The sequence below is a fragment of the Hesperophylax consimilis genome, chromosome 6 (genome assembly GCF_061612785.1).
Source record: "Hesperophylax consimilis isolate HC1 chromosome 6, BYU_Hcon_1.0, whole genome shotgun sequence".
NCBI classification, from domain to species: domain Eukaryota; kingdom Metazoa; phylum Arthropoda; class Insecta; order Trichoptera; family Limnephilidae; genus Hesperophylax; species Hesperophylax consimilis.
In genome coordinates, this window is record NC_142841.1 from 8116322 (window position 1) to 8142353 (window position 26032).

General features: G+C 38.4%; 1 protein-coding gene across 2 annotated transcripts; it reads left to right on the forward strand.

The window, feature by feature from the left end:
- Positions 1-19505: 19505 nt before the first annotated feature.
- Positions 19506-25073, forward strand: LOC149422919 (uncharacterized). Of its 2 annotated transcripts, none has more exons than XR_016302297.1 (2): positions 19506-20465; positions 21813-22498. XR_016302297.1 is itself a non-coding variant. In XM_089632773.1 (2 exons), the coding sequence occupies exon 2, from the start codon at positions 22565-22567 to the stop codon at positions 24425-24427; it is 1863 nt and encodes a 620-aa protein (XP_089488899.1). In that variant the 5' UTR covers positions 19764-20465; positions 22528-22564; the 3' UTR covers positions 24428-25073. The 2 variants fall into 2 exon arrangements, 1 of the variants encoding a protein (XP_089488899.1); XM_089632773.1 differs by lacking the exon at positions 21813-22498 and adding an exon at positions 22528-25073 and having other exon boundaries at positions 19764-20465.
- The last annotated feature ends 959 nt before the right edge of the window (positions 25074-26032 follow it).

The following is a 26032-nucleotide window of genomic DNA, read 5'->3' on the forward strand; positions in this document are numbered from 1 at the left end:
AATTCACTCGTTTGCCTTTTGGACTCAAAAACGCACCAAGCGAGCTCCAAAGACTGGCTGACGCCTTGTTCGGACCTGAATTTGACGAAAACGCTTTCTGCTACTTAGACGACCTAATTTTGGTGTCAGAAGATTTACAGTCTCATTTCAAATTATTAAACCGTGTCTATGAACGACTACGAGACGCAGGTCTAACCATAAACCTAAAAAAATCTGAGTTCTGCAAAGCCGAGCTCAAATACCTTGGCTATATGGTTGATTCTCAAGGTCTTCGTACGGACCCTATAAAGATAGAAAGTATTCAGAACTTCCCTGTACCCAAAAACGCAAAGCAAATATGAGCCTTCGTTGGTTTATGTGGGTACTTCAGGAGATTTATAAAGGGCTTTTCAAGCATTGCCGCCCCTCTTGCAAGACTCACGGGTTCCAAGAACGGTATCAGTAATTTTGCGTGGTCACTAGAAGCCGAGACCGCCTTTGGTGATTTAAAAAAAGCTTTAACTACAGCTCCGGTTTTAAGTTGCCCGGATTTCACAAAACCCTTTGCAATACATTGCGATGCCAGTTCGGCTGGGATAGGCGGAGTTTTGATCCAAACCATAGATGGACTAGAACACCCCATCGCTTATTATTCGCGTTGTTTAAATACTCACGAACGCAACTATGGTATTACGGAACGCGAACTTTTGGCTGTGTTAGATTCGGTTACTCATTTTAGGCCGTATATAGAAGGTGCACATTTTAAGGTTGTCACCGACCACTCGAGCTTGAAGTGGTTGGGGTCCTTATCTAACCCTAGTGGTCGTCTCGCACGGTGGAGCTCACGATTATCACAATTTTCTTTCGATGTAGTTCACCGTAAGGGAACTCAACACGTTGTACCAGACGTACTTTCGCGAATGAACTTAGCTATACTATCAGGAACTGTTCCTAACCACACCACTGACGAATGGTATATAAAAGCTTGGGAAGGTTGTCAAAAGTTTCCACAACGGTTTCAAAATTTTCAAGTTCGTGACAACGAATTATTTCGTCATACTAAGACTGATTCAGCTCTCTGCGAAGATACAGCGTGGAAAAAAGTTATCCCTCAAGAACTTAGACAGGAAATTTTATCATATATACACGAATCTTCTCTAGCTTGTCATCCTGGTATCTTTAAAACGTATAAAAAATTGCAATTACGTTACTATCGGCCTAATATGTATAGAGACGCTAAACAATTTGTGAATTGTTGTCAAACCTGTAAAGCACATAAGATTAGTACGGCCCCTCTTAATGGTATATCCTCAAACCATAAACGAGTTACAAGACCTATGCAAATGTTGTCCTTAGATTTGGTAGGTCCTTTACCTAGAAGCTACTCCGGTTTCACAGTAATATTGTCATGTGTAGACGTCTTTACTAAGTATACTTGGCTATTTCCGCTGCGCAACGGCTCCGCAAAAAGCATCGTAAAAAATTTAGAAGAGAACGTCTTCCTTGTTCATGGAGTACCGCGTACAGTAGTCTGCTATAATGGCCGTCAATTTATCGCGAAGGAATTTAAAGAATTACTACGTAATTATAACGTACCACAACCTTTTTACAACTCACTGTATACTCCTCAAAATAATGTAGTAGAGCGTTATAATCAAACATTGGGAACAGCACTCTCTATTTTAGTTGAATCGGATCACAGGAATTGGTCTAAGTTTCTTCCTCAAGTTCAATCAGCTATGAACAATACTGTCAACTACGCTACAGGATATACTCCTTTCTTTTTGATGCATGGTAGGGAGCAGATTATTGACGGAGATCTCCACCGTAATCCGCTAGCAGATGGAGATATCAATTCCCGGAATGATGCTCAACCTGAAGCGTATGCTCAAAGGTTAGATAAATTATCGGCAGTGTATGAACAAGTCTCGGATGCACTTCTTAAAGCCTACCAAACGGGAGCTCATCATTACAACTTTCGTAGAAAACACGTTACTTACCAGGTTGGGGATGTGGTTTGGCGTAGAAACTTCGTCCAGTCGAATGCATTAAATTACTTTGCACAGAAGTTAGCTCCGCGATTTGTTAAAAATATAGTTGTAAGAAAGAAATCAGATCTTATATATACGCTGGCAGACCTTAAGGGTAAAGAAACCGGAGACTTTCACGTGAAAGACATCGTGAAATCGGACAATATTCCTTTATAGTCCTCTTATCTTCAGTACCTTGTAGGGTCTGGCCATCCTTGCAAGGGCTGACATCGTTAACTGATTACAAAGTGCTCAGACCATTCAATTTGACCTGATCAATCGAATTGTTGTGGTCAGTATTTTGTCAATATGTCAAATTCTATTAAATACTTCAAATTATATGCCTCCTAATGAGTTTTCCTCCTAATGAATGAATTTTTTTAAACTCTGGTTTAAAACCCGAGTTGGGAAAGGAACATTGGTTCTGTATACACATCTAAAATTAAATTTAAGTTAAATATATTTATATACCTCTAGAATTAGGATTGTGGATGCTTGCACATGGAAACAAACTCGTAATTTTAATTTTAAACTTGGCACATTTTAGTTTTAACTTATTTTTACCTCTGTCTAGTTTTAAGTTATGTCAACTTGGAATATACGACGATATTGAATATACCCTCTTGTATTCCAAGCATAAAATATATTATTATTTTTCGGAATAACTTATTGAGTAAAACCTCAAATTATAATATTTAAATACTGAAGACAATATTAGTGATTTTTTCAAACGAAAATCTGAAACAGAAAAATCAGAAAAGGAAACGGTCACATCTGGGACTCGAACCCAGGACCCTTGTTTTTCCGGGACAATGCTCTTGGTTGGTAGAGCAGTTGCATTGTGCATTGTCCCGGAAAGACAAGGGTCCTGGGTTCGAGTCCCAGATGTGACCGTTTCCTTTTCTGATTTTTCTGTTTCAGATTTTCGTTTGAAAAAATCACTAATATTGTCTTCAGTATTTACATAAAATATATTTTTGGTTTATATAGAAAGCTTGTGAAACTATAATTAGAACATACAGAAGTGACAGCCCATCATTTCTTTATGTTCCGTATTGTAAACCTTGGGAAACTATAATTAGAACATACAGAGATAACAGCACATTATTTCTTTGTGTTCCGATTTTCAGTTTTTAAGAATTATGAGATTTCTTGTTATAAGAATATTCAGCACTTCTTGCTCAGTTGCCTGTTTTGGCACTACTCATATCAATTGCCTAAAATTTTTGTATTACATAAAATTTTGAAATATGTTATTACCGCATAAGCTAGTATTAGAATAATATTATGTAAAATGATATTTGTTTTCTCCTTCTCATTTCCCTTGTTTGGGGATATTATTATCACGTCTAATTTTGATTAGCGTCGTGAGCGGCGCATAACAATCAACTCATAACAATCTACTCATATGTATAGGTTTGTATGAAACCTTAATATTTGTATATATCAAACAATTAACCTTACCAGTTGCACCCTCCATCGAGGGTCTACATTACTTACTATTGGCACCATTCATTGGCAATGGTTGTTTACTTTTTGGCACCATTCATTGGCAATGGTTGTATACTTTTTGGCACCATTCATTGGCGATGGTTGTTTACATTGTTTCATTTAAGTATGATCCAACCTATATTCTTTATATAAAACTAAGGTATAGTGATCAAACTGCTGTATAATAGGTGTAATAATCATCACCCCCAAAAAGACCGAAGTTAGGAAGTATAGTTAGGGATACTCTTCGAAGGAAGTTTTTTTTCCCAAAGTGGAAGTAAATTCAGTGGAAAGTGTAGATGGTTTACCATCTGAAAGTGTTGCCTGTTGAGGCTCTTAAAAAAAAAACAAAAAGTGTTTTCGTAATAAGTGACGCCTAGTGCATATTTAATGTTATATTACATTAATGTCATAGTATATAAATAAATTTATAAGGTATTTTAGTGTTAAGTATTATAACCACTATATTTATAAGTTAATGCCCTGTTACAGATGCTACGTGTACGGTAGTCCTTGAGGAAATCAGTATTACAGCACCCAGCATCCTATATGCTGAGGGTGTTTGTAGACCCCGTCCACGTATCACCTTATTGAAGTATGTTTATTTTTAAGTTTTATAATATTAAGCTTTGTTTTTTTTCTATTTACCAGCACTTCTAATGGTTGCGTCGCGAATTCATCCACCATGCCTTGCGCATGATGAGCGCGATTGACGTTGCTACACAATCATTTGCAAGTTGTCTGTACGCATTTCATGCTTATTAATCTGTTATATGTTTATATATATGTACTTCGTTTTACATTATGCATTTCTTTTTACACATGTATGCTGTTTGTTTCAGTAGTCCCCATCAGACCAAGTTACTAGTCAGTAGTATAGAAATTTTTCTTTTTAGTTTGTTTTGGTTTTGTTGTGTGTTCGAGGGCAAACACGTTCGGAGCGAGCGGGGTATTGTTATGAAAATATTTAGAAACATAACAATTATAATTAGGTACTAATTATTATTTTGATTTTTGTCTATGGTTATTTTGACAGCCATAAAATCGGCGCAAAATAACGGGAAAGGGTTATTCTTGCAAGGTTCCACATTTTCCACCGGAGCCCAGTTGGGCGAGGACTCGGTTGAAACGTCAGGTGCCAAGTTTATATGGAGCAATTTAAAAAAATCGTTCGGAGCAAGTACGCGACGAATATTAAAAGTAAAATCAGGCATCCGATCCTGAGATACGCGAAATAATGGTTAAATGTAAAAAAAACCCGCGCCAAAATACGCACAATGTCGGTCGACAATTTTAAAACCCGCGTGAATTAAACGAGTGCCAAAGTGCACCAGGCCGCGTGTTCCGTTTGGGATGTAATCCACGTTTAAAGAGACAATCCTCTCTCGCTTCGTACATGCAAACCTTGAGTACGCTGAGGAATACTAGATCGTTCGGATGAGTATTGTATTTGGGTGCGTGAACGCCGCCTACCGCCATTCACACGCGCGCCTTGAAAGGATCCGCAATAATCGGGTGGATGGACACCGGAGACTGGTTTCCTGGCGGGAGACTGGACGAGAGACGGAGCTGGTGGGCCGGTCGCCCGCGCCGAAGCAGACGTACCCTTGGGAGGAAGGCATCTCCACTCATCCGCGTTTAGATAGTTAGATAGGATAGAATCGGTCTGATAGGGGGTAAGTCTTTTAAAATCCCTTGCTTCATGTTTACCCTGTTATCATGAAATAGAGTTCAACTTATATGTACAGAAACTTGTGTTTTACTCTGATTTACTTGTGAATAAGCCCCATATGCCCACCACCCTGACAAGGGTTCTTATGTCTCACCGCAGAGCTCGGCATATCTTGCCCCCGGCAAGATTTGGCGTCCAAAGGTTCCGGATCGGAACCAAAGCCGACCACTGTGATGATGACCAATCCTTATATGCACCCATTTAAAAAGAGGTGTTGACCGGCTACTACCCCTAGCCTCACAAAGTAGGTACAACCCCACACACCAGCATATCAAGTTGATTGGAGCAAAATTGACGAAGTTACGACTATTTTTATTCCTGTCGGATTTTAACCCCTACCCGACCATACGTATAAGCCGAGCAGAGCAGGAAGCTGAGAGACAAACTAAAAAAGGCAGGATTCGTCGTAGACAGGAGCAAAAAGGTGCTTTAGACATCATTGATGATAGCAAAATCCTTTATGGACCCGGCATTGATGATTCAGTGTGAGGTAAGCCGATAAAATTTGCTTATAAACGTTTAATACCAGATTTTTAGTGTTCAAAACTTTAAAGCGTTTTTCACACAACTCACGTTTTTAAAGTCGGTGCCCGTCATAACTTCAAAACTACTGCACCGATCCTTTTGAAATTTTGAAAACTATTTTTGTACATAATTTACGAGGTAACGCTGGAGAGTTTTTTTCAAATTTGTTAATAATTATTATTTTACAATAACAAATTAGCCGATTTTTTTCACTAAAAATAGCGTTTTTCCCTTCAAAGTGTTCCAAAAAAGTGAAAAATTAAAATTTCGAAAAACCCTCCCAGCGTTACCTGGAAAAAACTATTATCTAACGAATGAACTTTATTTTTTTGATTTCAGATGACCCAGCACCGAGTTATGATGGGCACCGCCATTCTCCTTTTTTTTTGAGACGCGTCCGAATAATTGCTGCCATTGCCGTATTTTTTAATATTTCTCCGTGAAAATTTTATAAAACATTTTTAAAATATCATTCTTTACTGTACTATTAGATTTAATAAAGAGATTTTAACTGTGTTGTCAAAAAAAATTCACAAAAAAATGCCTTTTTTCATACGAATTAACCCTAGCCCCCCCTTAAAATAAAAAGTTTAAGGATTGCATTAGAGTAATGGTTACTACGTATTTATTTAAAAACCATAAATAAAATAATATGTATACTAAACTCTTAATTATACATGTTTTAATATTAATTTACTGTTAATTTTATACCCATGAATCTTTAGAACAATATCTGTTAATTTATCATCGTCATTTTTCACTATGAATACATTATTATATACATGGTATATACCTTTCGAAAATTTACCGTGTTATTATATAAAACATTTTCAATAAGTTCCTACTGACGAGCTACTAAATTACTACTTCTGAAGGTTTAAATGATACGTAATAGGGAAAAGTATACGCCAAATGGTTCATTTAAAGCAGAACTTTGTTATATAACATATATATAAAATACATACATTTTTTTTAATTTAAAATTTGCAGGTGTATTAGAAAAATAATATCATCAGTAGGTGCGTTTTAAATTATTTTTTTGGGCTTACTATGATTATCAAATCATAGCAAAAAAAGTCTCCGTAGGTAATTGAAAAGGTTCCTCTAACTTTGAATTTTCCCATGACCGATTTATATCCGATTGCATTGCGCGTAATGTTGTTGAAGTCCACATTCGAAAATTTCTTAAAACCCTGCAAACAAATTCACAATTAGAATTGCCAGTATTGGAATCACAGTGTATATAGGCGTTAATAATGTGACATTATTTAGGGTTCGGAAATGAAACAACGTGCTTGGATAGGCTGTCAAAATGTAAGGGAGTTTATTGCATATCATAGACAAGTTAAGTATCTAAAGACATGGTATTTTGAGCACATTTATAACAATATGTACATATAGGCTGGAGTGATTTTTATTGTTACGTTTGAGAAAAATCACAAATTTTTATGGCTTCGGAAAATTCTTCGGGTAGCGCAGTTAACCGTAAATTAACAAAAAAAATTTATTACAATTATTTACGGTGGCAAGTTTAGGACTATTATTTGTTGCTCTTGCAATTCATTCTGGTGACTTCTGATAAAACAAACAGATGAAAATTTTCATCGACGCGAAGCGCATGAAACATAAAATCAGTCTTCCCCATCAATTTATTAATGCCACATTTATTTACTACAAAAAATGCCCAACACACGAAAAGATTTTTTGTTTTGTGAACCAAAATAGTTATTGTGATATTATAAACTAATATTTGGGGTGAAGTTTTTGAAATATTAGCAAAATATATAGAAAAAGTCTGTAAAAAGAATCTATTTAGCAGATAATACAAAAATCTCACAATAAACATAAATAATAATAAAGAATATTTATTAGGATAAGGTCACCTGCGTGAACATGTGATATAGATATATTCTGAATGACTAATATTTTACTAGGTATGGCAGCACTATTATTATTCTTGATTAAAAACGGCTACATAACAAAGTTAATATTTATATTAGAATGTATCTAAACGGGGTAATCCGACTATGGATGGTGTCAGCTCCAAATCTCGGCACTCCCTGGTCTGGGATGTATTATATAAAGGTAAATCATTGCAGATTATAAAAAAAGTATGTTTCCATATGTATCTTCTTATGTACTGTTCAAATGGGCAATGTAAACCCTCGGTTATAGCAACCATTTTACAGTTTCTGCTTGGAGGTGAGGTCTGGCCTAGGAAACCACACGTCACAACAACCGTGAGTAAATTATTGATCAGAAGACGAAACCGGTTCGCTTCAGTAAAAGTAATTATAGTAGGTGAAGGAATCTGGGGGTCTCAGAACTCAGGAGGAAGCTTTACTGACCCACTGTGACCTTTGTGTCCCGCAAGAAAAGGGCGAAACCGGTCCCGTTTTCCGCGCCACATGAAGGCATTGTCCGATCATTTTGGTGACTTTGGTGTCGAAGAGGCCAGATTTTGCAGAGAAAAGTTTATTACGAGTTCGTTTACCGATCAAGAAAATTTAGTGTTTACTAACAATGTTAGATGGAGGTTGCAGACAAGGGGGACTTCGATTGTAAACTGATACCTTACTGATAATTTAATGTATGTCGAATGTTAATATTTCTTTATTAGTGTTTATAACAGATTGTATACACACCATGCATTACTACAGCAAAGGAATTAGAATACAATACTACAGTAGTTAGAATTCATGTCTAGAATCGGATTTAAAACAGGGTAGAAAGATTAGTTGAATGTAATTTTGGTTTAAATGTTTTGAGTTTTTCAATTGCTGAGTTTTCTCTCACTCTACTTGCAAAGATTAGGGGTTACCACACAAAAAAATTACACTTATCTTTACATATCTTAAAGCAAAAAAATAAACAACGTTAGATGAGATACTATTGTACGATAAAGCCACGAAGGTCTTATTTACTATGTGAAATATCACAGGGGCTCATGGAAGGTAGTGTGAGAAATGCGTATGCCAACGGGTCGATGACATGAAGACAAGTCATCCCCTAAATTAGACAGCCGAGGTTAGGACGTGAACAAGATAAGGGGTGAGCAAGTTTCTCCTCCAACGTTATTAAAAGAAAAAAAAAGTTACGAGCTTCAATTCAGTTAGATTTACTTTAGTCTCGAACCCACAGCGTAGTAACATCACATAGTGTACTTAGATTATATGTTTCATATGAGGTCGGGATGATCGAAGAAATTCTGAAAATAATGTAAATGTAATTGTTGTACCTGAATCATTTTACAATTTTGGTCTGCAATCAAAATCTTATTCACAGCATATCTCTTGATGTTTTCATTTTCGCAGAGATTTTTAAAATTTGCTATAATGAACGGTTCGAACCTTTTTCCATTCCATTTGTAATTTCGCATTCTGGCCTGAAACGAAAAGACGAACTAAGTATATTATTATTATTAGAACAACATTTTGAAGCCGTGGTGAATGTGTACGGCTGACGCGTCAAACAAACTGGAGACCTACTTGATTCCTCCCGTTGAATGTTTCCAAGCTTTATGGTAGGGTTGAGAGAATTATTCTACGTCTGATGCATCAAACAGGATAAATGGCTGGTTGATGCCTCCCATTTAAAGTGTGATGATAGGGCAGAGAGAATCATGGAAAGATTTTATTTATTTTTTATTTGGACATTAACAGTACATTTTACTGTTCAGTTCAGTTCTCGCCTCCGAGTGAGAACGCAGCGAAATTTTTGCTCCGCAACAAGTCTCTACAAACCGGTTACGGAACAAAGTTTTCAAACCTCAAATAGTGCCAGTCGGTGCCATTTTTTACGGGTTTTCCGCCTGTATTGTTTTTTTGTGTTTAAAAGTTAACTCATTCCATTATAAAACAAATTGGTGTTTTTTACGTTTAATTGCCATCTTGGCTGTGCTAAAGAAAAATCCCTGTATCTACTATTGATACAGGGCGTAGTTTGTGTTTCCGCACCCTTAGTGCGAATTTTCAGTTTGATTGACTCTTTCTGTGAGCATAAAACTGAGAGTTTAAGTTTTTGTTGTGCGGTGTTACCCAAGGATCGCCCCAATTCTGAGTGATCCATAGTGTTAGTGATAACAAAACCTAGACCACTCGACGCAGAAATTTTTTCTGCGTCTAGTGTCCGTTTTACTTTTTCTGTGGGTGTAATACTTTTCTAGTTATTAGTGTTCAAGTGCTCGCCACGTGCGTAATAATTCTAGAACATTCCACGTCGATTTCTTGTAACGAAAGTAACGAAAGAACTTTTAGGAGGCGTGTCCACTCCTTGAGAACACAGTTATTTTTGATACCCTTTTTGGAATTTTTGTATGGATAAGACAATTAATTTACAACTAGACTAGTGCCATATCCATTTTAAACAAAATATTTTTTCTTAGTTAATCATTTGAATGTGGAGGACTAATAAGTGGCTTGAACAAACATTATTTTTGCGGTTTTAATTATTTTCTATGGGGAGGGATACTAAAAATTTAATTAATATTTTAATTAAATTGGTAATTTCAGTAAATTCAGTGATAAATTGACCAACTTTCTTATTTTTCACTTTTTTGGACTTTTGATCGAAGTTAAGGTATAAAATTTTCCCAATTTTTTTCCTCATTTTTGGGGAAAATTGTAAATCTGGGGTAAAATTTTGCATTTTCCCCACTTTTTTGAAAAAAAATGCCTCTCGACTCAGAATTGTCGGGCGAGTCGCGTGGTCCCACTGGCAACCCAGTGGAACCACCAGGGGACGCGGAAAAAATTGTTAAGCAGATCCAAGACCTCTTGAGCCCCACTGCTTCCACCTCTGCACTGTCGCAGACTAAAAAAAGGCTGAAACCAAAGACACAAAGGGAACCACAGTCGGTTGACTCCGACAGCGACTCATCCGCGTGTGAGATGCCCTCGATTGCTCCATCTACCACCCCGAATGCGGAAAACAAAAAACGGGTCCGCTATAGCGACTCGCCGACCAACCAGGAGTGGAAGGCAATTCCAGCCTTGATTAAATGTCAGAAAATCCGGTCTGTTTGTATGGATGGCCTTAACAAACTTAACAAGGCCGATAAAAGCCTGATAAACACCACACTTGATAATCTAATGTCAGACATCACTAGGATGATGTTGGAACTAAACACCCTGTCTACGAGAAGCACGACGATTGACGAGATGCTGTCCGCCCTATCAGCTCTGTCCACCAAACTCGACCAAGCCATCAAAACGCGTCCTGCTTCTTCGAGTACTGCTCCCACCAGAGAGTCTATGTCCTACGCTAATGCGGCGGCAAACCTGCCTGCCTCCAAGAAGATCTTGATTAACGGCTTTGAACGCCCGATCCCCAAGAAACCTCTGACCGTACTGGTCTACCCAGATGCCCCTGAAGGCAAAACTTCGGAGCAAACACTGAAGGCCCTGGAGAAAATCCTGAATCCCAGGAAGGATGACTTCCAGATCGTCCGATCCAGAAAGATTAAAGGGGCTGGTATGGCTTTCCAAGCCAAGGACGTGAAGGGTTTGGACAACATTAAGAAGACAGAAGCGAGGCTCGCAGCAGGTGGTTTAAAGATGATCAATCCCTTGGGCCGCCTTCTCAAAATAGTTATATACAATGTGCCAAAGAATGAACAATCCGCTGACCTAGAATTATTTACTGAGATCTATTCAAACAACCTTGCAGGCCAGACAACACTGTCTTGGAAGATCATCTTCGTACCATGCGGCGAGTCTCCCTTTTTGGCAAGCGCGACATCCCCACCATGAACATGGTGGTGACATGTCATCCTGCCGCTCGCAAAGTCCTTCTAGACAGCGGAATGTGCTTCCTTGGGTGGAACGCCTGCCGCACCCGGGATTATACTGGAGCTACTAGATGCTTCAAGTGTCAACAGTACGGACACATTAGTAAATCCTGCTCTCAAGAAAAGGAAACATGTCGCCACTGCGCCGCTGTGGGTCATTCTCATGAGGATTGCCCCAAGAAGGCACTTTCCGCTGTCTGTGCTACTTGTACCCGTTTCAGGAAGTCAGCTGACCACCCCACTGGGGATAGGGATTGCCCTGCCCAACTGGCCGCTATTAACGCCCAAGTCAGAATGACTGACTATGGCTCCTGTTAATCTTCTCTCCTTAGGTCAGATCAATCTGCAGCGATCCCGGTTGGCCACACTGGATGTGCAGCGGGTCATATCTGACCTGAATATATACATAATGCTTATACAGGAGCAGTACACCTGGGAAGGTTAAACACCAATTGAATTTCCGGGAGCGGTACTCGAAGTCGGCTCATCGCCGGGGGCGGGTGTTCTGGTCAATACATCATTGATCAGCCCCCTCCTTCTGGCAGGGCTGTCTAATGAGTACCAAACCTGTGTATGTATTAAATTTGCTGATACTGAGATCTATCTGATCTCAGTCTATTTTAAATGGGGGAATCCGGTAGGACCACATATCCTGAGTCTGACGCGCGCCCTAAACGCGCTTAAAGGTCGTAACGTAGTTATCGGAGGGGACTTTAACGCTCGCTCTCCTCTTTGGTTTGACAATAATAAAAACCATTCAGTAAGATCACGGACTGACGCCGTTGAAGACCTTATTGCTGCGCAAGGCCTTTGTATCGTTAACGAACAGAGCTCGTTCTTTACCTTTTCAAACACAATGGGAGAGAGCAACATTGATCTAACTCTTTGCTCTGGATCAGTTGCGGCCAGGATATCTAAATGAAGGGTCCATGAATGCGCAATAGTTTCGGATCATAGATTAATCACATTTACAATAGGTGTTAAGAAAACTGAAACTCCGAGATCCTTCTGGAATTTCAACACCTCTAGGGCGAATAGGGATAACTTTGGGGAGGCGCTACGAGATACATTAAGGGATTTTCACCACGTAGCAGCTAGTGATCCGGACAATTTGGAAAACTTTTTCAATTCTGCCGTTGTATCTGCGGCTGACTCCTCTCTGGGCAGATCAAACCCAAAGACGAAAATTAGAACGCCGTGGTGGTCACCTGAGCTGACTTCGCTGAAGGGGGCCTATAAAGAAGCCTACAGGGCCTTGGGACTGTCCAGGAGGGGATGCTGTACGGAGGAGGAGACAGCTACCCTTCAGGCAGCTCTCAGGAGGTCCAGGGCAACTTTCAAAGAGGCGGTTCTCCTTGCGAAACGAGCTGCTTGGCATGACTGGGTTAATAATGTGGGAAACGCCAACCCGTGGGAAATCCACAGCGCAATTGAAAAATCCGGAAAAGGATCAGATCGGTTTTTGTCTAGTCTCATTGGGATCACAGAAGGTAGGAACGCTGAGACGATAGATGTGGCCTCTACTCTCAATACACTTTTGGGCAAGTTAGTTCCTGTAGAATCAGTAATTGGGGAAAGTGACCACCATAAACAGGTTAGACTCCTGGCACGGCTTCCACCTAGAGACCTCGCCCGAGAGGATAGAGTCATTCCAATCACTAGAGCAGAAATCGACCAAATGGTTTGGGTCCTAAGAAGGCACCAGGGCATGACAGACTTAATGGCGTGATAGCGAAGCAAGTCTGGATCCACGCTAGGGAGGAGCTCTTCCAAGTGATGGAAACGTGTTTGAGAAGAGGAATTTTCCCTTCTGAATGGAAGAGAAGCGTACTCAGGGTCATACCAAAGGGGAACAGTAAGCCACTAACTGATGTCAAGGCCTATCGGCCCATCACCTTACTTCCAGTGCTTGGCAAGATCCTGGAAAAACTTATCCGGCAAAGGCTAGAACAATCACTCTCCCCGTCTAGTGATCTCCAATTTGGCTTCGTCTCCGGTAGATCCACCGTGCACGCCATTTCGTTTGCGCTTAACTAGGTGAAGGTTTGTACAAAGAGGTATGTAGTTGCAATCTTCCTCGATATAACTGGTGCCTTCGACTTCGCATGGTGGGACATGATACGTATCAAGGTTAAAAATAGGAACTGCTTAAAAACCCTATTTAAGTCAGTAGACAACTATTTATCGGGCCGAACTGTTATCATTTCTCATGGTGACACTGTTATTGAACGCGAAACCGATATGGGGTGTCCTCAAGGCTCCGTACTAGGTCCTTAATTTTGGAACATAACCTTCGTTGACTCCTCTAGGTTACCCTTACCTGAAGGATGTATCATGATCGACTATGCGGATGATAAAATGTATCTTGTCTCTGGGGACAGTAGAAGAGAAGTCGAACGTAAGGCTGGTGAAGGTTTGGACACACTCCTTAAATGGGGGGAGAGGAATAAAATGACTTTCGCTCCCAAGAAGACTATGGGCCTCCTGATGAAGGGTTCTTTCAATAAGACAAGAAACCCTACCATCCGTATGGGAGACACTAATATCAAATTTGTGGATAACGTTAAACATTTAGGTGTCACTCTAGATCAATCGTCTTCCTTTCTGGCTCATGTCAAAGATGTATCCTGCAGGGCTCAATCGCTATTTCTGAAGCTTCGAAGAATCTCCACGGCAGAGTGGGGACTTCGCAGACCGGCTTTGCACGCTCTCTACAAGGGGGTATATGTTACGCAAATCGCATATGCCACCTCTGTTTGGGAGCATCGCCTGGATAACTGCTTAATACTTTTTGCTCTCACTGGGGGTCAGCGCACTCCCCTGCTGGCACTATCTGGGGCATATCGAACCGTTGTTTCGGACGCTTTGCCAATTTTGGCTGGTATATTACCAATCGATCTAGAAATTAGGGAGGTGTTAGCGAAGCAGCGATTAATCCGTGGATCCCCGGCCAACCACCTTGGTGTCCTGACACCGGGTGGATCAGGAACTCTCCCAGGACTGCTCCGAACGATGAGGGACCTGTCGCTCAAAGAGTGGCAAGTCCGTTGGGATAGGTCGAGCAAGGGAAGATGGACCTTCTCCTTCTTCCCTTCAGTTAAACTCAGAATGGAAGGGGCCTTCCTCAAACTGGACCATCACGTTACGCAGCTCCTTTCAGGACATGGGGAATTCAGGGGAAGGCTTCACAGCCTTGCCCTGTCTACCCACCCCAATTGCGCTTGTGGCAATAATTACCAGTCGGCCGAGCACATTCTGTGGCACTGTGAGATTTTGAAGGATGCCAGAGACGAAATGATAGAAGGTCTGAATGTCCCCATTAGACCGGTGTGGAACACCGATCTTGTTTGTAATATTATCATAATAAAAATTATACGTTGTTAATATACATAAGACGTTTGTCCTTAAAATGACTTGAAAATTTCATCTGGGAAGAACATTATTGTTCTTAATCCTTACTCACGATGAAAGCATGAGAAATGATATTAAAAAGTAATAAATCGGAAGAAAGTGTGCGCAGAGATGAAGAGATTTTTTTTAATCAGTAAGAATTTGTGAGGTGTGAAATTTAATGAAAAATTAAGTGCAAAAAGTTTTAAATTTTATGCATTAGCATAGAATCATATAAAAGTGTAGTAATTGTTCGTAGTGGGTATAAGTTATGATTGGCTAGTTATTTGCAGCATTAATGTTGTTGGCTTCTATATGAAAAAAAACACTAAATCAATGTCTCGAGAGTGAAATTAAAAATATTATAAAGCTTTAAAAAAAAGGAGAAAACACATTTTACGGATGAAATACTGAAAGACAAGAAAAAACTAAAGAAATATTAAGTCCTCACCTAAGTTCCTTTTAATATCAGAAAGGAAATAGTACAAAACAAGTGAAAAAACAAGATTTAAGGTTTAAAATGACAAAAAAACTATTACATACAACTTCCAAAACCACCAAAACAACCATTCTACAAAGAACAGAAAAATATCAGCTACTCCAATTTTTCTTAATATAGACCTTACTAAACTTTTCGAGAATTGCATTCGATCCACAGAAGTGGAAGATCCTGATCTCAATGAATCAAAATTTCAGTCACACAATCCTGTGGAATTCGCACACAAGGAAATTGTCGAGGAAACCATCAAAGAGAATAAGGAGGCACCTTTCAAATTCGACTTAGAAGACTGGATAGTGGTTCTATATTAAATTAGTAACAAAACACATAATTTTGGGAAAATCATCGGAAAACACGCGATCCTGTTCGAGTACAAAAAAGTTGGCTGATCAACAATTAGCGACGAAGATTTTTGTCTGGAATCATAAATTGTTCAGCGCTTGCAAGATCCAGACGAGATTGGAAGAGGATAATTCACCTTCATAAATTTGCTTACCTTTATTTTTAAATAGTTTTTGAGTGACTGGAATGGCAACTCGTGATCTCATAAAAATTCTTTACAAATATATATGTAATACCTGATAGTTTTGTTGTGTTTGTTTAGTACCTCTGAAGTTGTAAGTAACTACATTCTAAATGAGTTCTGATCTTTTCTTCATTATTTATGCAAAGCTACATTTGCAACGGTTGTTTTTCTTGTGTACATAACTTAAAAATCTGAATAAGCATTTGGCTCCACTATATAATTTCTTTTATTTAGGGATAGGGATAGGTAGCAAGATTTTGGTTGTATTGCGGTGTTCCAGCTACATTTAAAAAAAAAAAAAAAAAAATTAAAAAATAATAATAATAATAATAATAAATTTTGATATTTTGTCCATTAATTTTTAAACATTTCAATCAAGTATTGCATAAACATCAATAGGCAGATCTGATTACATGCGAACACATTGTATTTCTTGTCTCCAATGCTAAAAAGGTCATATTGCATTTATTTTTTTCACTGTAATAATGAAAGACAAGAACAAGCTTTCATTTCTTTCCTTCCTTTTAATAACCTACTCACTACGTCATTTCAAATAATACTTTACTTCTACGACTTAAATTTTATTTTATTTTTTATTTTAATTTATATTTCATTATTCTCCGAATTTATAAGAATCATGAACATTTTCACTAGCATCCATGAATATTGCATGACCATTCTAGCAAACTTCATTACCATAAAAATATATAAATTATCATCCAGCAGTTTTTCCCTAACATCAATTTTCTTCATATCTAAAGGATGTTCAGAAGGGTTGTACCTTTTTTGCGTCACTACAGGTGATAGATACGGAAACACTTTTCTGTTAAGATATATCGTAAAAACCAAAAAAAAATCAGCCAAAACACCCAAATTTGAACGAAACGGCGGAATGACCCTCATAATAAAAGAACTTGATTAGGACTTTCACAGAACTTGAATATGAAATCTGATATTTTTCAAATTCTGAGAAACAACCTAACCTTAGATAAGTTTAATTAACGGTATGCGCGCAAAAGATCAAGATCGCTTTTTTAATTCCGTACAATCGCATAATGATTATATAGGTTTAAAAATGGCTTGGGATATGATCTAAAAAATGGTAACACATATTATATATGATCGTCGTCTTCCTTGTAACGCGTTCAGAAACTGGCGTTGAGATTATTTTATTTTCAGAAAACGATACGATACGATTACACAACCCCAGCCATGAGCACTCCTATCCCGGTGCAACCGGTACACCAGGGGACACTGATTTGTTCGGACTTGGTACACGTGCTCTGAGGATGGGAAGGAGATTGGAGTAAAATCGACTGGTGTAGAGGCGATCTAACAAGCTAATATTGGAGTTTAGGAAGGGCAGGAAAAAATATCTAATTGAGCATTGTTTTTTCTTTTCTTCGTGTCTTTCCTCTTCTTGCCTCTTCGTGGTTCTTCCTGGTACTTTTTGTCTCTTCTTGGCTCTTTTTGACTCTTCATGGATCGTCTTGGCTCTTCTTGACTCTTCTTACACCTTCTCCCCCCTTCAACACTCTTTTTGCATCTTCTTGCTCTTCTTGGCCTTTCGTGGTTCTTGCTGGTCCTGTTTCTTATTTTTTCTTCTTGATTCTTATAACTCTTCTTGGCTCTCTGGTCTTTTGGTAGCTTACATGGTCTATTCGTAGCTCATCTTCTTCACTCTTGTTGTTTTTTGTTGTCTCTTCTTGGCTTGTCTTTGTTTGCCTTGGTTCTTATTGTCAATTATTGACTCATCTTGGCTCACCTTGACTCTTTTAGAATATTCTTGCTCCTTATTGGCTTTTCACCTTTTTGGCATTCCTAAGCTCTTCTGGCTCTTCTTCATCTTCTTGCCCCTTTTTGGGTTTTCATTGCATTTTTTTGCCTCTTCTTGAATCTTCTGGGATCAACCGCTGCACCACTAAAACCCCTCCTCACCCTCATTCATATATTGTTTCATGCTTCTTTACAAGTTCTAACTGCAACTCTTACCCCGATTACAGCACCCGATGCAACCGATTGTGTCATGTCTTCCCGGGTGTCCCCGAATACCGCATCCACTACCTTCTGGTGACAAAATCTTCTTGCCCTCCCCTCCTCGCCCATCCACTTCACATGCACAAACTGTCCCAGACAAAGTACGTTGGCTAAAGAACCAAACAAGAGGTTATGTGGAAACGAATCGCGCCGAAACCGACATGAACTATTATTTGAATAATATAATAAAATAGAAAAATAAAATATTTAACAAAATATTACTTATCTGTTCATCATTAGAATACTGCTCAGTTGAAGAGGTCCCATAAATTTACGAAGTATTAGCCCTTGACACTTGACACTTGCTGTGTATACAATTCGGCTGCGTTGGCAGTTTCTTTATTTCTTGTCAAATTTTTCAAATTTGATTGGCTTAAAACATTTGAACAATTTCGAATTGCGGCTAAACGATAAAAAGTATGCACAATTCGCAACATTAAAAGGTAATCTGTTTATAGGGAAAACCACTTAAAAGGAAAGGAGTTAACACACAAGAGCGTCGAAAACGCGTTTTTTACGGAAGTTTCTATTTTTTTTTTAATTTACAAATATACACACACATACAACACACATACACACCCTCACACATACACACACACACACACACACACACACACACACACACACACACACACACACATAAAACATAGATGCATGTATATTTCTTTGATTTACAGAAATTCGTGGCGGGAATTCAACCAAATCTCCAATTATTTTATTTTCAGAAAATATATTTAAATTTTTTCTGGTCAGATTTTGAAGAACTTAATTTGCCACATTTGTACAATAAAACCAAATCTCTAGTAAGTATACTGAAGGTCCGATTTGCTGTTGCTGTTATCAGATTAAATGGTGATTTTGCACAATCGCCAGCCAAATTATTATTCTTCCGCTGCTGGGAGGTTGGAACGGTATCAATTCCAATAATCCTCTATCTACAGCATGACGGAACGTGAGTATTTAAGACTGCAACCTAACACTTACCCGTTACGAGAGCGTTCCGTGCTGTATTTAGCGACTTATAAATATGATATTTAAAAAAAAAACCTCAAGAGATTTTTGAATGAATATTATTTAAGTTTTTTTGCTGTTATTGATTTATTTAAAAAATGAATTAAGTTTTTTTTTTATTTTGTTATTTGTTTTTGGGGTGTTATGCCGTGTTGCGCTAACTCCTTCTTTAGCCTTTTCTTGTTATTGTTATGTGTTAATAACACATCTGCCCTGATGATGGACACTGCAATGCTGTCCGAAACGTTGGCTAAAGAAGGAGTTAGCGCAACACGGCATAACACCCCTGTTAAGATTTCAGGTACTGAAATATTAATATTGGTGCTTGTCACCCTATGGGTGTGGCAACATTTATTTTTGTGTTAGCGATTGCCGGGACAATTTCGTATTGCCACGGATTTTAATCGTTCTTCTCTTGTTACCATCCGTCTTGGGCGGTCGTTTTGGCAAAACGGCGGAGCTGCCAGGTTTTCACTTACATGTGGGTTATAAAACCGCGGAGAGAGATAGCAATATTGGGCTCACCTTACATGAGCTGCCCTACGGGTCTTTTTTATTGTTAAAATAAAGACCACTATTCGAGAGCTGGAGTTATTATTGAAGACTTACTCCAGTCATACTTCCTTGGAATCTGGTGACTCACCACGCCGGATTGCTCTGTCAGGAGAGTGAAGTCAAGATCCTGAACATTGATCCATCGAGCCGGATGATTATTATTTGGATTGATCCATTTGAGACGGAAGATCATTATTTGGAGTGGTCCAGTCGGGTCTCATCATCATCGGGAGTGGTCCAGTCGGCGTCCTCATCACCATCATTGGATTGATCAAGCGAGCCTCATCACGACGCTCGCATGCACAGCAAATCAGGTTGTAGCCTTCCTTTCATTGTCCTTTCAAATTCCATTTAAAAAAGCTAAAAATCTGTGTAGATGCCACATTATTTCGTATTGATTATATCGAATTATATTCGGGTGTTCATAATCAGATGCTTTCAAAATAGCATAAAATTGTTGGTGATAATAATTTTTATTGTTGTATTCTGCCGAATAACTTTGCTTTGCTTACCTACATATCTAGCCACGCGTTTGCAAGCTGTCTTTGCAATTTGCATGCCATAGTATTGTAATCGGTTTCTTTATAATCCATAGTATTATTTTTTTTTTCACGTCAAACGTCAAGCTGCCGTTTCGAGTTGTGTATGTTTTAAATCAGGTTATTGTGTTATTCGTTTCTAAAAAATGGAACTCGACAAGTTGGTTAAACAGCGCGGGGTGTTGAAAGGTTCATTAACGAGATTTGAAACCTATTTAAGCAACGAAAATGATATTAGGCCCAGCGTATTGTCGTCGAGATTAGATGCCATCAAACCTTCTCTGATAGAATTCTCCAAAATTCAGCTGGAGATTGATTTATTGAATAAATCAGAAGATCATGACGCGAGGGATAATTTTGAAGGTACATATTTTAATTTAATTGCATTAGGACAGGAAATATTATCAAAATTTAAGAAGATTGAAAATGTCCCGAATACATCTGTGAATTTACCACCAATATCAATACCAATTTTTTCAGGTTATAGTCATAAATGGTTGACTTTTAAAAACTCGTTCATTGCCCTAATTCATGATAACAGTAAATTAAATCATGTTCAGAAATTTCATTACCTTATTAGTTATGTGTCCGGAGACGCACTTGATTTGATTAGTTCTCTAGAAATAACCGGGGATAATTATACTGCAGCCTGGACGATGCTTATTTCAAGATACGAAAATGTCAGACTTATTGCAAATAGACATCTGAATTTCTTATTTAATGTTACACCGTTAAAACGACAGAATCATCATGAATTGCGAAATTTAATTGATCAAGCAAACATTCATTTGAGAGCTTTACATAATTTAAAGCTTCCAACAGAACATTGGGACACATTAATTATACATATTCTAACCTCAAAGTTAGATAATCACACACGTAGCCTGTGGGAATCCATGGAGTGCGATAAAATTTATCCTACGTTCGAGCAGTTTAGCAATTTTATTTCACAAAGGTCGCAGATCCTGGAAACTATCCAAGGTGATAATGATGGAATGCAACAGAAAGCGGAACCAGTTGCAACAAAACCAAAGTTTTTTAATTTTAAGGAAAAGAATTCTACGAACAAGGTTACGTTAGCGTCAAGCAACGTTAATTGTATGCTGTGTAATGACAGCCATTTCATTTATTCTTGTAAAATATTTGTTAACAAAGCACCAGCGGCACGAAGAAAGTTCGTTTCAGAGAGCAATTTATGTTATAACTGCCTAAAACCGGGGCACCCTTCAAAGGTGTGCAGGTGGAAGGAAAAATGCAGTGTTTGTGATCGAAAACATCACACTCTGTTACATATCAATACTGATAATGTACAAGCGGGTACTTCAACTGGCAAGGGTCAGTCGGAGGCACCAGTGAATTTAGCGTGTCATAGCGACATGAACGGGCGAGAAATTTTACTATCTACCGTAATAGTAAAAATAGAAGACGCGTACGGTGGAACACACAAAATACGCGCACTTTTGGATTCGGGTTCAATGTCTAATTTTATTACAAAGGATACTTGTAAGAGATTAAATTTGCATTGTACAAAATTGAACATACCTGTTTCAGGTTTGCATAATAATTTAATTCATGTAAAGGAAACAGTTGACATTAAATTTAAATCATTATGTTCTCAATACGAGGATGAAATATCTTGTTTGGTATTAGATGAGATTTCTTGCAATCTTCCACAGACCGTGATTAACCCAAAAATGTTGAACATTCCAGACGGTGTCCGGTTAGCTGATCCGCAGTTTTACCAGCCAGCTTCTATTGATATGCTGATCGGAGCAGAGGTTTTCTGGCAGGTGCTTCGTACGGATCAGATACAGTTAGGAAAGGGTAAACCTACATTGCATCGAACGGAGCTAGGCTGGATAATATCAGGAGCTGTACAGAGTCGTCATAATACGAGGCCAGTTAAAGTTTGTCATATTTCATTAAATTCTTTGCAGAACCAAATAGAAAGGTTTTGGAAGGTTGAAGAAACCGAAAATAGTAAGCATCACTCTCTGGAAGATAGTGAATGTGAAAGGATTTTCGAAGGCACGCATAAACGCGATGCAAACGGTAGATTTGTAGTCAACTTACCGTTTAAATCTAACCTATCTCAATTAGGAGATTCATTTAGTATTGCTAAAGGTAGATTAGCGTCAATGGGAAGGAAATTCTTAAGACAACCTAGTTTAAAGGAACAATACTCGGAATTTATTGATGAGTATCTTGCGTTAGGTCACATGACTGAATGTGAACCTCCAAAACGCGATGAAATTACTTATTATTTACCACATCACGCTGTATTTAAAGAAGCAAGCACAACTACTAAAATTCGTGTTGTTTTTGACGGGTCGGCTAAACCCGCTCGAGGGATTTCTTTGAATCGCGCTCTAATGATTGGGCCCACCATTCAAAATGATATAGTTTGTCACTTGGTATTTTTCAGAAAACATCAATATGCAGTCACCGCAGATATTGCAAAGATGTACCGCCAAATTAATATCAACCCGGAACACAGAAATTACCAACGTATATTATGGAAAAGGGATGCGGAGGATTGTTTGAAACATTATACGCTAAACACGGTGACATATGGTTTGGCTCCTTCGCCTTATTTAGCAATACGTTGTCTTCACCAGCTAGGTAATGACGTTTCATTTACTCATCCATTAGCTAGTAAATCCCTTAAGGAAAATTTTTATGTAGATGATTTTCTTTCTGGTAGTGATTCCATTGATACTTGTCACTTGCTTAAATCCCAAATCATTAATGCGCTTGCTACAGCAGGCATGGAGTTGCCAGAAACGGCGAGGATAGTTTTGGTTACTAGTAGTCCTGTCGATTGGGAAATATTTAATAATTATTCTTCATTAAGACGACTGAGGCGCGTAGTTGCTTATATGTTACGTTTCATACATAACTGTTCTAAACGAAAACCGATGCGGGTCGACGAGCTTTCTGTAATCGAACTGGAACATGCCATGCATGTAATGATTTTGAACGCTCAGCGATTCGCATTTCGTGATGAAATAGCTTCTTTGAGTAATGGAAGATTTGTATCTAGGCAGAGCAAGGTAAAGGCACTAAATCCTTTTCTGAAGGATGGGTTATTGTGTGTTGGAGGTCGACTATCACAATCTGATATTACCTCGGTCTCTCAAAAACATCCAATTTTGTTACCACAAAATCATAAGTTGACTGACTTAATAATAACCCATCTGCATTATGAGAATTTGCATTTAGGATGTAATGCTCTGCTCGCATTACTGCGTTTACGGTTTTGGCCAATATTTGGTAAAAACGCAGTAAAGCGAGCACTGCATAAATGTATTGTATGTTTCCGAGTCCGTCCGCGCGAGTGTCGCCAGCTCATGGGTGACCTTCCTGCTGACCGATTCAGAATCCAAAGACCATTTTATGTAACCGGCATAGATTATGCAGGTCCAATTTTAATTAAGTCTGGTTTAACCAGAAATGCCAAGAGTGTAAAATCTTACATATGTTTATTTATTTGTTTTTCAACGAAGGCAATTCACCTAGAATTAGTGACTAATTTAACTTCAATGGCATTTATGAATGCATTGAAAAGATTTATAGCTAGGAGGGGTAAACCCTCACGACTCTTTAGTGATAATGGAACTAACTTTACAGGTAGTTATAGGGAACTTACTGAACTATTTGATTTTTTGAAGGCATCTGATAAGGAAATCCATAATTTTTTAGCCCAGCAGAATATTAGCTGGAGTTTCTTGCCTCCCCGCTCACCGCATCACGGTGGACTTTGGGAAAGTGCAGTTAAAAGGACTAAGTTACATTTAAAAAAGGCAATGCGGTCAACTGTTTTGACATACGAAGGCATGAATACCATACTAATACAGATTGAGGCTTGTTTAAATTCCCGTCCTCTGACTCCATTATCATCAGATCCAAATGATTTAAACGCACTCACTCCTTCACACTTCCTTATTGGCGACAACCTGTTAGCATTGCCTGAGCTTGATATCCATCATCTGCCTACAAACAGGCTTAATATTTACCAAAAGATGTCTACCGTTGTTCAATCTTTTTGGCACAGATGGAGCCGGGAATACCTAGCAGAATTGCAGAACCGAGTCAAATGGCAAGAAGGACGTCAACGCAGTTTACAGCCTGGTGACATGGTCATCATCAAAGACAACCAACTACCTCCGCAGTACTGGAGGATGGCGCGAGTGACGGAGATCCACCCTGGTCAAGACGGACGCATCCGCGTCGTCTCCTTGAGGACGGCCAGAGGTGTCACCAAAAGAGCCGTGACACAGCTCTGTCTACTTCCCATGGAGGATCCTTCCTCCAACCTGGATTAAGAACAAATTACAACACTAAAAGTGATGTTATGTGTGAATCAAAATGCCGTCAGGCTCAACAGTGCCAAGTGATAAGATATTTTCTCATAAGTGGGTGCAGCGCACCAGAAGTTTCTACGTTATTAGACTTTTATTTTTTAATGTCAAGTCTGACATAGGGTTATATACGTTGTTATAAGTTTTTTGTTATTATTTTGATATCCATGTATTGAATATTGTTTATTTTTGTATGTGAACCTGTTGGGTAAATTCTGAGTACCAATGTTGCAATCTCTTCCTACATTATTTTATGAAAAACGACTATTCCTTAATACTCGTTTTGGGGCGGGAATATGTTAAGATTTCAGGTACTGAAATATTAATATTGGTGCTTGTCACCCTATGGGTGTGGCAACATTTATTTTTGTGTTAGCGATTGCCGGGGCAATTTCGTATTGCCACGGATTTTAATCGTTCTTCTCTTGTTACCATCCGTCTTGGGCGGTCGTTTTGGCAAAACGGCGGAGCTGCCAGGTTTTCACTTACATGTGGTTAATAAAACCGCGGAGAGAGATAGCAATATTGGGCTCACCTTACATGAGCTGCCCTACGGGTCTTTTTTATTGTTAAAATAAAGACCACTATTCGAGAGCTGGAGTTATTATTGAAGACTTACTCCAGTCATACTTCCTTGGAATCTGGTGACTCACCACGCCGGATTGCTTTGTCAGGAGAGTGAAGTCAAGATCCTGAACAACCCCAAAAACAAATAACAAAAATACTTTTGGCCGTGAAAATCTTAAATCATATTTAATGAATTAAGTGTTTGTAATAAAAAGCGAAACCTACATTATTTAATACTTGTATTATACTTACTACCTTACAAAATTTATAGGAACTACCGAAATGTATAGGTAGGTTCATTTATACTGCCTCCGTGGTTGAAGGGTAAGGCTCTGGACTACGAATCCGGAGGTCAAGGGTTCAAATCCAAATTTGATTTAAGCCCCCGCATTCCAAGTTTCTTTATCTGTTTAAGTTTTGAAGTTGCAAAAAAATATTTGTAATTTTTGAGGATAATATCTATACATTTGTTATGCCGAAATGTTAATTATATGAATCATAATTTTTTTTTCGATAAAAAAAAATCGCACAAAAGTCTCAAAAAATTAAAACACGTTTTGTTCTGTTATTTAATATGTTATAGGCATGAAAAAAATTCACGTTGTATCTTTAAATTCAACCAAAGCATTTGTTGAGAGATTTTTTTCACTATTTCGAAGAAGCGTGTTTTATTAAATATTTTCACAATTTTCGCTTAAATGTTATCGTTTTTTTTAAGCGTGCTCCCTCTAACATTCTCATTTACATATCTCCCTTTCAAACCATCTTTTAACGCTTATTACGGGACCTTAATTTTTAATTTATTTTTTGTTTCACAATTATTTTTTTTTTTTTAATATCGTGCACGACTCCCAAATGCTCCCAAGCTTCTGCAGCCAGTGACAAATGGGGTATGTTGTGAGGCTGAAGGTAGTGGAGAGAAAGAATAAGGTGGAGGTATATCTGACTATTCAGATCTGGTTACTAAACATGGCTAAAGCCATTTTAAGCAATGTTTCAATT

Coding starts and splice junctions, on each gene's coding strand:
- LOC149422919 (XM_089632773.1), top strand. CDS start 22,565: ATGTACCGCCAAATTAATATCAACCCGGAACACAGAAATTACCAACGT.